The sequence below is a fragment of the Chiloscyllium punctatum genome, chromosome 15 (assembly GCF_047496795.1).
Source record: "Chiloscyllium punctatum isolate Juve2018m chromosome 15, sChiPun1.3, whole genome shotgun sequence".
In the NCBI taxonomy this organism is placed as follows: Eukaryota; Metazoa; Chordata; class Chondrichthyes; order Orectolobiformes; family Hemiscylliidae; genus Chiloscyllium; species Chiloscyllium punctatum.
In genome coordinates, this window is record NC_092753.1 from 4801826 (window position 1) to 4814641 (window position 12816).

Sequence of the window (12816 nt, forward strand, 5' to 3'; positions counted from 1 at the left end):
TTTCCACACTGTAAGTAATCTAGTAATCTAATCCACCCATTTTAGGGACAGTGTATAAAAGAAGGTGAGAAGGAATACTTCCGTGAGTGAGGAGTTATGCAGATAGATTGGAGAAGCTCTGGATGGATCCCTCTGTGAGGTGGTGGTTGAGAATGGAACTGAGGATGATCATAACAGGTATGATGTCATTAAACTACAGGGCAGACCTGGTGGGGTAAATTACCAAACTCCTCCTCCTGTGTCCTGAGCTGGACTGTGTTGGACCTGATAGGACTGATAGGGCAGCACGGTGGCTCAGTGGTGAGCACTGCTGCCTCACAGTGCCAGGTACCTGGGTTCAATTCCCACCTTGGCGACTGTCTGTGTGGAGTTTGCACATTCTCCCCGTATCTGTGCGGGTTTCCTCCGGGTGCTCTGGTTTCCTCCCACAGTCCAAAGATGTGCAGGTTAGGTGACTTGGCCTATTGTGTCAGGTACATTAGTTAGGGGTAAATAGAGGGTGGGGGGATGAGTCTTCAGAGGGTTGGTGTTGGGTTGCAGGGCCTGTTTCCATACTGTAGGAATCTAATCTGACTGAATGACTGATTCCTTGGAATATCATCACTACAGGAGAGACAGGAAGTGAGCTGTTCTCATCGGTACCCGGATAAGAATTCCAGGGGGCTTTACTATTGTATAGTCTAGTTATTGGTTGGCTGGGGCAGAGGGCTGGGCAGGATTAACTACCACAATGAAGAGCTTTTGCCCGAAACTTCGATCCTCCTGCTCCTCGGATGCTGCCTGACCTGCCGTGCTTTTCCAGCACCACACTCTCGACTCTAATCTACACCACCTGCAGTCCTCACTTTTACCTACCAGTGGTAATCTCAACTGTGGAAAAATAATCCAACAAACGGAAACTGGAGCCGCCGTCAACTTCTATCGTGTCCGATTCAGCAGAGTTGGGAATTTCATCGACAGCGAGTTATAGCTCAAGAATCGCTCTGGCACATTGTGCAGAAGATGTGCTAAGTTTTAAAACTCACTAATCAAAGGCCCACAAAGAGGCACTGGTGTCTTACAGCAGGGGGCCCTGATGCATTGTAACTTTGGATTGGACTGCGCAATTATCGAGAACCAGCCAGATCTGCAACTGGCAGCATTTCAGAGCCCCAGGGACAAAGGGAGCCCTGCAATTCCTTACCTCTGGCTGGCCGGCCAAAAGCTCCGACCATGATTTCCACTGAGGACATTTGTCCCTATCCTCAAAGGTCGTCTCATTGGATGTCCAACAGCACTGTTCATGACTGAACCAGAATCCAGCCAAACAGACCCCCTCCTTCAGGTCCGTCATCCAATCGACAGCCAGATCGATCACCCCAGCCAAAGTCCCTAAAACCATGAGACACAGTGTTAAAACCAGCAATGACAAACTCATTCCACTTGCTGATAGTTACAACAGCTATTATCTGACTTTATCACTTCTGATGGGGAGCAGTTTGCACGTTTGAGACAACTATCTATAGTTGAGAGTCTCCCAATCCTTTTGCAGGGTTGGTACAAAAATGTTCGAAGTCTATATGCCACACTGAACTTTCAATCTCTCTGGGATTGCCAAGGTTTCCTAGATAGCATCTCTAACCCCCACAACTTCACTTATCTGGAAGGACATGGGAAGCAAAATGCAACACGGCCATCTCCAAATCAATCGCCATCCAAATGGGGGAATGCAGCAAGCATTCTCTCATTGTTGCTAGGTCAGAAACCTGGAACTCAGTCTCTTAACAAGTGCAATTAGGAAGGGGCAACAAATGTTAGCCTTGCCAACGACGTTTGTATCCTTGCAAATGATTTTTAACTAACAAATGAGACCAAGAATTAAGATAAGCCAAAGAACCACCAATTACTTTTCATTATTAAAATGCAATTGGGACTGAACAGATGAAAAGCGAAGACTGCCTTTTGCCAATTTTGAGGTCATTGGAGCACACACCAGAAAATCCACAAGAAGGCTCACACAAGAGCACAAAATGTTTGAAGGAAAATGACTGTCCAGTAAGAAATTTAAATCTTATTTAAAATGAGTCTTGTTAAAACACTAGAAAAGGGAGCATGTAAAAGGATACAGAGAAAGGGCAGTAACTTGGAATGTGATAGCCCCAGTTGTGGGTAAGCACAGAGACAACTTAACAGTGCCTTCACCGGTGCTATCATTTTTTAGCAATTTTTGCAAGTCTCCCAGCCACTGTTAAAGGTCAAATTTTCTGACAGGGGCAAAATACTGCAGGCCCTCGAAGTCTGAAACTAAAAATATTCAGCCGATCCAGGCAGCACCTGTAGAGGCAGAAGCAGAGGTAATGGGTTGGGCTTTCATTATCAAGGCAAGGTTCATGAACTTGTCAGACCCGCCTTAATTAAAACTATCCCGGTGGGGGTGATTTTCACTCCAGTCGGGGAATTAAAAACAGAGAGACAGAGAGGGAGAGGGAGACGGAGACAGAGAGGGAAGGCTGGAGAGGGGGAGGTCATAGGGGTGGGTTAGAACTGACTTGTGCCTTGGTTTACAGGAACTTCTGTTTCACACGTTGTTAAACCCTCTGACTCTCACCCCTCACTTCCATCTACTCCTATGGTTTTTCATACCCTCCCATGCCAACTCAATGCCAATATATTCCCGCACCAACACTCCATGCTGTCTCATACCTTCATGTTAATTTGATAGTCGCTCAACTAGTATCTACCTCATATGGCAATGATAAAGAATAAACTTCTAACAACCTAACACAACTCCCACATGACGGTAGAAAAACACAATTTCTTTTTGTGAATTCAAAGCTTTTTAAATCTCAAATAGTTAATCATTTATAAAATTAAATAAATTTCTAGTCAGTCGCCAAATCCAAGACAACAAATCCTTTAATGGAATCTTTAAACTATCAATTAAACAGTGAACACAGAACCTTTAGTAGAAATTGCCCTAGGTTTCACAGAGGAACCTCGATTTTCAGAATATCGATGATCTGAATTTCAGATTATCCGAAGATCTCAAGATCCCACAAAAATGTTACATCAGAGAGGTACTCGGATTACCTGTACTGAAAAACTTGTGATGAGGTTGGCAAAAGCAAAGAAACACAAGCACCTCAAGCATCAGCGACTGGACAGTTTTTAGGTAAGGGTTAGTTACACATCCCTTTTGTAAAAGTAAGTGTGTTACAGTATTCCTGTCACTTATCGGGCCGTTCATGCAAAGGAATGACCAAGAATGGAAACACATGCGTGAGGCAGTGCTTCTGTCTTTCTAGCGTGAAACTGAGTTCACGGAAACCGACAAATGCTCTTGCAATCGGAGAAGCTGTTCGGGACCTTGTTTAATGTTGGAATTTCATACACAGCACTTCTGTGAAGGTACGGGTTTAACCCTTCTCAGTTTAACCTGCAATTTGCAGACTGCAAAGATTCATTTGTTTAAATGGCAGACTCATTAAAATTGGAGATTTAAACAAATTCTCCGGTAGAGCACAGCGTTAGATCAGTATGGCTTCCCCGTTTAACGTAAAATCGATTATCCGAATAATCAATTATCCCGAATGAAATAGTGCCTGCCCATCTCGTTCGGATAATCGAGGTTTCTCTGTATTTTGAAATGCAGCCAAGCAGTCATAATGACAACTGTAACCAACTAATGCTGGAGATTGCAGCAGGTCAGAGAGAGAGAGAGCAAGCTAACATTTCAAGTCTTGATGACTCATCAGATTAATCAGAGCTGCGATTGCCAGCATTTTTTTGCTTTCAGTATAGATCCCAGCATCTGCACTAATTTACTCCTACATTCAAAGTGTCAATTTCCTTTGGGAAATATCAACAACAGCTCAACTGAAATTGCCAGCTGATGTGTCACTTTTTATTTCTAACTACACCAGCTGATCACAGTAGTCCAGCAGGTAATATTTTTCACACTCACTAACAGCAGCAGTCTGTCTTTGTCAGTCTTAAAAGAGTGGGGCAATTTAAAAACTTCGAATTATGACACCCAAATAAATTTTATTGGTCAAAAAATGAGGGCTGGGTGAACTCAGCACTGAGTTTTGAGACTTCCATTTCATCCTTGTTACCTCCAGATGCATTTATTTGTGTCGCTTGGTGGTGACAGACAGATAAGTTCTGAAAACCAAGTGAGGTCCAGCTCAGTTATTTAGCAAACACTCTCTGAGTACTAGCTGCTCTGAGTGACAGAGGGTGGTGGTGGAGGGCTGCTTTTCAGCCTGGAGGCCTGTGACCAGTGGAGTGCCACAAGGATCTATGCTGGGTCCACTGTTTTTCGTCATTTATATAAATGATTTGGATGCGAGCATAAGAGGTATAGTTAGTAAGTTTGCAGATGACACCAAAATTGGAGGTGTAGTGGACAGCGAAGAAGGTTACCTCAGATTACAGTGGGATCTTGATCAGATGGGCCAACGGGCTGAGAAGTGGCAGATGGAGTTTAATTCAGATAAATGCGAGGTGCTGCATTTTGGAAAAGCAAATCAGAGCAGGACTTATACACTTAATGGTAAGGTCCTAGGGAGTGTTGCTGAACAAAGAGACCTTGGAGTGCAGGTTCAAAGTTCCTTGAAAGTAGAGTCGCAGGTAGATAGGAGAGTGAAGAAGGCGTTTGGTCTGCTTTCCTTCATTGGTCAGAGTATTGAGTACAGGAGTTGGGAGGTCATGTTGCGGCTGTATAGGACATTGGTTGGGCCACTTTTGGAATATTGCATGCAATTCGGGTCTCCTTCCTATTAGAAGGATGTTGTGAAAGTTGAAGTGTTCAGAAAGGATTTCTAAGGATGCTGCCAAGGTTGGATGATTTGAGCTGTAGGGAGAGGCTGAACAGGCTGGGGCTGTTTTCCCTGGAGCATTGGAGGCTGAGGGGTGACCTTATAGAGGTTTATTAAATCATGAGGGGCATGGATAGAATAAATAGACAAAGCCTTTTCCCTGGTGTGGGGGAGTCCAGTACTAGAGGGCATGGATAGAATAAATAGACAAAGCCTTTTCCCTGGTGTGGGGGAGTCCAGTACTAGAGGGCATAGGTTTAGAGTGAGAGGGGAAAGATATAAAAGGGACATAAGAGGCAACGTTTTCACACAGAGAGTGGTGCGTGTATGGAATGAGCTGCCAGAGGAAGTGGTGGAGACTGATACAATTACAACATTTAATCGGCATCTGGATGGGTATATGAATAGGAAGGGTTTGGAGGGATATGGGCCAAGTGCTGGCAGGTGGGACTAGATTGGGTTGGGATATCTGGTTGACGTGGACGAGTTGAACCGAAGAATCTGTTTCTGTGCTGTACATCTCTCTGATTCTATTAACAGAGTAACAGCCTGGAGAGTGTACAAAAAAAGGACAGGTTGGAAAACACCTTCAAGTAGGCCCACATTCATGACAGTTGCGGAATGGTGACTGGATCCTTCCCCTATCCCACCCCACGCCTCAGATACTCACCATCAGTTGAGGTGATCACATTAACTGTTTGAACGATATGCTTTCAGGATCATTCCACTGTGAAACCATACCTGCCAAAAGTCCAATCAGCAACATCACTACCCATCCCGACCAGGCATCCAACAAGCCCTTGATACGTTCCCATAGCGACTCCTTACTGCGGCTTGTGATCTGAAAGTAGAGGCAGGTTATGTTTCAATCATTCTAATTATAGCACCCTCCCCTGCTTTTATGGTAATTGCGCTGCATTAACTACAATTAATGTCAGTGTTGCCTCATTTCACAGTGAAGTTTATGCATGTTCGTGATCTGAAAACCAGTTATCAATGGCAAAGAGTAACGTTTCAGGCATCAGGCTTGTCTCTAGTTAGATGCACCCTCCTCCTGAGTCAGGAGGTGGTAGGGTTCTAGCCTAGCTCCAGAGAACGGAGCACAATATTTGAGCTGACGTTTCAGTTCAGTGCTAAGCAATGCACTGATGGAGGGGTTGCCATTCAGTTAATATGCTAATCCTCTTGACTGCACGTTAAAGACCCCTTAGCATCATTTCAGGTTACAGCACCGACATTCTCTTCTGTGTCTATTTTCCCCTCAACCATCCTACTAAAACACACCACTGATTGTGGGAACTTGCTGTATGTACACAAACTGGCTGCTGTGTGTCTGGAAGGATCTGAAAGGGTTAATACACAACTGTGTGCAGTAAGCACTCTCTGCCACACAGGGGAGACAGATAAGGCTTGGTCCTCCCCACAGTCTTTATTGTAATGTGGAGCTGAGTAGCTGAAGAGACGCAATAAACTCCATCTTGTTGACTCTCCAAGGCCCACACTGAGAAGATGATGAGTGAGGGCACATGTAACAGCTATCACATTGCCTACATTACAACAGTGATTGCATTTCAGAAGTACTGTTCAGAACAGGCTGCAAAGCACTTTGGGAAGCCTTGAGGTTTTCAAAGGCGTCGATTAATTTATTTCTTCCTCTTCCTTTCCTCCTTTGATTTCTTTCCAGAAGTAGATTAACATACAAGTCTTTGGTCAGTTCTGAACTAATTGTTAGGCTTGTATAAATTACAAGAGAATGCAGACACACGGTGACACCTGGTCTTGCAGGAATGCTAACACTGTTACTCTGCACCAAGATGTTCAATGATTTAAATAAGATCCTGGGTTAAAGTGAGCAGATTAGCCGATCCTTGCCCACATCTGATCCAAAGAGTAGAGATACTTTGTGCTAGTGACTTCTCTCTTTATATCTTTAGACCAACTAATGGATGGATACATGAAAAGGAAAAGTTTGGAGGGATATGGGCCAGGAACAGGCAGGTGGGGCTAGTTCAGTTTGGGATTATGGTCGGCATGGACTGGTTGGACCAAAGGGTCTGATTCCATGCTGTATGACTCTGTGATTGTGACTGGGACTATAACAGAGGATGAGAGACCTTACCCTTGCTCTATCACACTAGAGTATTACACACCTCTTACACACTTCTCATCCGTTCTGAGCACGGCTGTCAACAATTAGAAGTATTTTGTTTTTATTCTGGTTATCCCTGGGGCTAGGCCAGCATTTATTGCTCACCTCCATTTGCCCAGAGGTCAGTTAGGGGTCAACCATGTTGCTATCGATCTGTAGTCACCTACAGGCCAGGGCAGGTATGGATGGTGGTTCCTTCCCTAATTAGTGAACAGGCCATGAGTGAACTAGATGTTTCTTGTATGGTCATCATTAGACTCCTAATTCCAGACTTTTACTGAATTTAATTTCCACTATCTATCACAACAGGATTTGAACCCAGGTCTCCAGAAGTCTAGGGATAATACCACAAGGTCATCACCTTCCCCTTATTTCTTAACTTAAACAAATCATTTCCATATTACTGTCTCTATTAAAAGAAAAGTGATATATGGATACAGGATATCTTCACATGTAGAACTGTTAGTACCCCCTCGTATTCTCCTTTTCCTTAAAAAAAAATTCTTCTCTATCTTGGCATGATTACAATCTTCAACTAAGTTACACTGTAAATATAAAACAATGGGTACATTCAAAATGTGCACTTTCTGAACATAGCACAATCATGAGAATTATAGCCTGTTTTCATCCACTTAAAACATTAGCTTTAGCGTAACAGTGTTTTGATAAGAAGCAACAGAGTTGCTTTCATGCAATCACTTGAGAAAGTAATGCATTAATATTGGGGAGACAACTAGGGGCATTATTACTTCACAGTCTTGGTATCCTCACATTGACTGGTGAACGTACATTAATAATAGAATCCTTGAAAAAGCAGGGAATTTCTATTCGCAGCACCTTATCAGAAGCCACCAGGAATACTGAGTTCATATTCATAGTACCAGCAAGTGTGATTAATTCAGCATCTTAAAATATAGTACCAAACTTAAAGAAAGATCATATAATTATGCAAAGACAAGGGGAAGGTCAGAGATTGGATGGAATTTTTTTATTAAAAAAGCCAAGAACGCAAGTTGACAAGTGCCTGGATTCTGATGGATCTCATCCTAGGATCTCAAAAGAAGTAGTGAATGAGGTAGATTTGTAGTGGAGGCAGAACACAGGAAACTACAGGCCAGTTAGCTTAACTTCTGACCAAGGGAAATGTTAAAATGGTGTTCTTGGAGAAGAACAAGTTCATCAGGCACTGTCACAAACAGAAACAGACATCGCTGGAAAATCTCAGCAGGTCTGGCGGCATCTGTGCAAAGAAATCAGAGTTAACGTTTTGGGTCCAGTCACCCTTCCTCTTTCACGATATTGTGAACTAGAAATCATATTGTGATGATGCTGCGGCTTTCAGAGGTGTGTTTTGTCCTGGTTTCCTTTGGAGACACACTGGGGAATAGGTGCAGAGCAGTCTATGAGAAGGTAAACAACTTGCGAGGCCTTGAGTTTAAATTAACGTTTGAACAATAGAAGCAGCCCGAGCGGGTGTGGTCAAGCTCTCAGAGCTCCAGGATTTTTAATTAGCTTTCAGCAGTTGTTTCAGCAGGATTGGAAGGTGGTGAATCTCTCCTGGCTTTTACTCTCTCAGAATTGTTCTTTCCTCCTGCATCACCCTCCTTTGACTGATTGAACTGGTCCTCACTCTTAACAACTTCTCCTTCCATCCTCCCACTTCCTCCAAACCAAAGGAATAGCCATGGGCACCCGCATGGGCCCCAGCTATGCCTGCCTCTTCGTTGGATATGTGGAACAGTCCGTCTTCTGCAGCTACACTGGCACCAACCCCCATCTTTTCCTCTGCTACATCGATGACTGTATCGGCTCTACCTCGTGCTCCCACGAGGAGGTTGAACAGTTCATCCACTTTACTAACACCTTCCACCCTGACCTCAAATTTACCTGGACCGTCTCAGACTCCTCCCTCCCCTTCCTAGACCTCTCCATTTCTATCTCGGGCGACCGACTAAACACAGACATTTACTACAAACCGACTAACTCCCACAGCTACCTAGATTACACCTCCTCCCACCCTGTCCCCTGTAAAAACGCCATCCCATATTCCCAATTCCTCCGCCTCCGCCGCATCTGCTCCCAGGAGGACCAATTCCACTACCTTACAACTCAAATGGCCTCCTTCTTCAAAGAGCGTAATTTCCCCTCCAATGTGGTCAACGACGCTCTCCACCGCATCTCCTCCACTTCCCTCTCCTCTGCCCTTGAGCCCCGCCCCTCTAACTGCCACCAGGACAGAACCCCACTGGTCCTCACCTTCCACCCCACCAACCTCCAGATACATCATACCATCCTCCGTCATTTCCGCCACCTCCAGACAGACCCCACCACCAGGGATATATTTCCCTCCCCTCCCCTATCAGTGTTCCGGAGAGACCAATCCCTCCACGACTCCCTCGTCAGGTCCACACACCCCACCATCCCAACCTCCACTCCCGGCACCTTCCCCTGCAAACGCAAGAAATGCAAAACTTGCACCCACACCTCCCCCCTTACCTCCCTCCAAGCCCCAAGGGATCCTTCCATATCCGTCACAAATTCACCTGCACCTCCACACACATCATTTACTGTATCCGCTGCACCCGATGTGGCCTCCTCTATGTTGGGGAGACAGGCCGCCTACTTGCGGAACGTTTCAGAGAGCACCTCTGGGACACCCAATAAGACCATAAGACATAGGAGTGGAAGTAAGGCCATTCGGCCCATCGAGTCCACTCTGCCATTCAATCATGGCTGATGGGCATTTCAACTCCACTTACCCGCATTCTCCCCGTAGCCCTTAATTCCTTGTGACCTCAAGAGTTTATCAATCTCTGCCTTGAAGACATTTAGCGTCCCAGCCTCCAACTGCATTCTTCACCCGCACCAACCAACCCAACCGCCCCGTGGCCGAACACTTTAACTCCCCCTCCCACTCCACCAATGACATGCAGGTCCTTGGCCTCCTCCATCACCAGACTCTGGCCACACGATGCCTGGAGGAAGAGCGCCTCATCTTCCACCTAGGAACCCTCCATCCACAAGGGATGAATGTAGATTTCTCCAGTTTCCTCATTTCCCCTCCCCCCACCTTATCTCAGTCCCAACCCTCAGACTCAGCACCGCCTTCTTGACCTGTAATCTTCTTCCCGACCTCTCCGCCCCCACCCCCTCTCTGGCCTATCACCCTCACCTTAACCTCCTTCCACCTATCGCATTCCCAACGCCCGTCCCCCAAGTCCCTCCTCCCTACCTTTTATCTTAGCCTGCTTGGCACACCCTCCTCATTCCTGAAGAAGGGCTTATGCCCGAAACATTGATTCTCCTGCTCCTCGGTTGCTGCCTGACCTGCTGTGTTTTTCCAGCAACACATTTTTCAGAACTGTATGTGAGACAATCTGTTTTATGAATTTGCCTTTTGCCAAGTGTGTACTTATAGGATGTTATTATATTGGAACAGTTACTGTTTCGTAGTAAAATAATCTACTATTCTGTTAAGTTTTCCAATAGAGTTAAGTTATTCCAAATTCCTCTTTCTTTTGTTGTATTTTAACCATAATGTTTGAATAAATTATGTCAGGTAGTTTGACCAATAAAATTTACCTTGAAAGTAAGAAAACATTAATATGTAGTCTACCATCATAATATATTTTGAGGGGATCTGGTCTGGCTGATGATAATATTCAGTCAATCTGTTAAAATGTGTGATGGATGTGCTGTACTTACATTTCAAAAAGGTGTCCCTTAAAGTGCCCCATCAAAGATTATTGCAAAAAATAAAAAGTCACGGTGTGGGGTTAGCGACAAAATCAGAAGTTGCTGGAAAATCTCAGCGGGTCTGGCAGCATCTGTGAAGAGAAATCAATGTTAACATTTCGGGTCCAGTGACCCTTACTCAGAACCATGGGGCTAGCACATCGGTATGGACCGAAGAGCAAGTGGCTAACAGGAAGCAGACAGCATGTGTGCATGGCCTTTCTCAGGTTGGCAAGATGTAACGTGTGAGCCATAGGGGACTCAACTGTTTATGTTTTATGTAAATGACTTAGATGAAGGACAGAGGTTACGTTGCCCAAATTTGCTGGTGACACAAAGATAGGAAGGAAAGTAAGTTGTGAGCAGGAAGGGTTCAGAAAAGATTTACAAGGATGTTTCAGGGTTGGAGGATTTGAGCTATAGGGAGAGGCTGAACAGGCTGGGGCTGTTTTCCCTGGAGTGTCGGAGGCTGAGGGGTGACCTTATAGGGGTTTATAAAATCACAAGGGACATGGATAAGATAAATAGACAAGGTCTTTTCCCTGGGGTGGGGGAGTCCAGAACTAGAGGGCATAGGTTTAGGGTGAGAGGGGAAAAATAGAAAAGGGACCTAAGGGGCAACCTTTTCACGCAGAGGGTGGTACGTGTATGGAATGAGCTGCCAGAGGAAGTGGTAGAGGCTGGTACAATTGCAACATTTAAAAGGCATCTGGAAGGGTATATGAATAGGAAGGGTTTGGAGGGATATGGGCCTGGTGCTGGCAGGTGGGAATAGATTGGGTTGGGATATCTGGTCGGCATGGACAGGTTGGACCGAAGGGTCTGTTTTCATGCTGTACATCTCCATGACTCTATGACACAAGGAAGTTACAAAAATAGATTGACAGGTTAAGTAAGCGGTTAAAAGCATGTTAACAGAGTATGATGTGGGGCGGTGTGAAAGAATAGGTGGGAAGAGTAAAAGAAGCTAATTATCTATATCAGGAGAGACTGCACAGCAATCTGGGTGTTCCTGAACAGGAATCGCAAATGATGAGTGTGCAGGTACAGCAAGTAATCAGGAAGGTTAATGGAATGTTGTCATTTATCACCACGGGAACTGAATGCAAAAGTAGGGAGGTTATGCTTCAGTTATACAGGGCATTGCTCAGACCACATCTGTGTTCAGTATCAGTCACCTTGTTTAAGGAAAACTGTAAATGCACTGGAGACAATTCAGCAAAGGGTTACCATACCGATTCTTGGAATGGTCACATTGTCTTAAGAGAGAAGGTTGGACAGATTGGGATTTAATCGATTAGTGTTTAGAACGACAGGTGCCCTCTTGATTGTAAAACATAAAGTCCCGAAGGGTCTTCACTAGGTCGATGCGCAGACAAGGGTTTCAGCTTTACGGGTCATTGGTTTATCATCAGGAGTCACCGATTTAAAACAGAGATTGGGAGAAATGTTTTCTCTCAAAGAGTTGTGAATCCTTATCTGAAACCGTGGCGGGAAGAGAATCCTTGAACATTTTTAAATTCTTGTTAGGGGAAGGTTGAAAGGTTTTCGGTGGGAATGTGGATTTGAGGTCACACTCAGTTCAAACATGATTACAATGAATTGCAAAGCAGGCCACAGGGCCTGAATGACCTATTCCTGCTCTCAATTCACAAGGAGTGGTACGGTGGCTCAGTGGTTAGCACTGCTGCCTCATAGTGCCAGGGACCTGGGTTCAATTCCACCCTCGGGTGACTGTCTGTGTGGAGTTTGCACATACTCCCCGTGTCTGTGTGGGTTTCCTCCCACAGTCCAAAGCTGTGCAGATGGAATGGCCATGCTAAATTGCACATTGTGCCCAGGGTTGTGCAGTCTGGGTGGATCAGCTGTGGAAAATGCAGGGTTATGGGGTGGGAGGATCAGTGTGGGCTGAGTGGCCTACTTCCCCATTGTAGGTATTCTACATTCATAATCATCAACATGTTAAAGTATAAAGGTTGAAGAATATTCTGAGAAGATGGGCTTACATTTATGGAAGGAACTGTTGAATTATGCTTATGGATTGGCCGTGAGAATGTAGATTGCAAAGAAAGTATTAATTTTAAACCCATAGCAATGATTCTAAATCCAGATGTCGTTAACTTATTAACCAAA

The 12816-nt window shown here is 44.8% G+C and overlaps 1 protein-coding gene across 5 annotated transcripts in view; it reads right to left on the reverse strand.

The window, feature by feature from the left end:
- LOC140485993 (H(+)/Cl(-) exchange transporter 4) overlaps nucleotides 1-12816 on the reverse strand; it is a 213875-nt gene that overhangs the window by 148417 nt on the left and 52642 nt on the right. For all 5 annotated transcript variants that reach the window (XM_072584493.1, XM_072584497.1, XM_072584492.1 and 2 more), the window contains exons 3-4: nucleotides 5541-5640; nucleotides 1184-1371 (exon numbers count right to left, since the gene is read on the reverse strand). In XM_072584493.1, the coding sequence (XP_072440594.1) occupies nucleotides 1184-1371; nucleotides 5541-5640 (288 nt within the window). The remainder of the gene's footprint in view (nucleotides 1-1183; nucleotides 1372-5540; nucleotides 5641-12816) is intronic.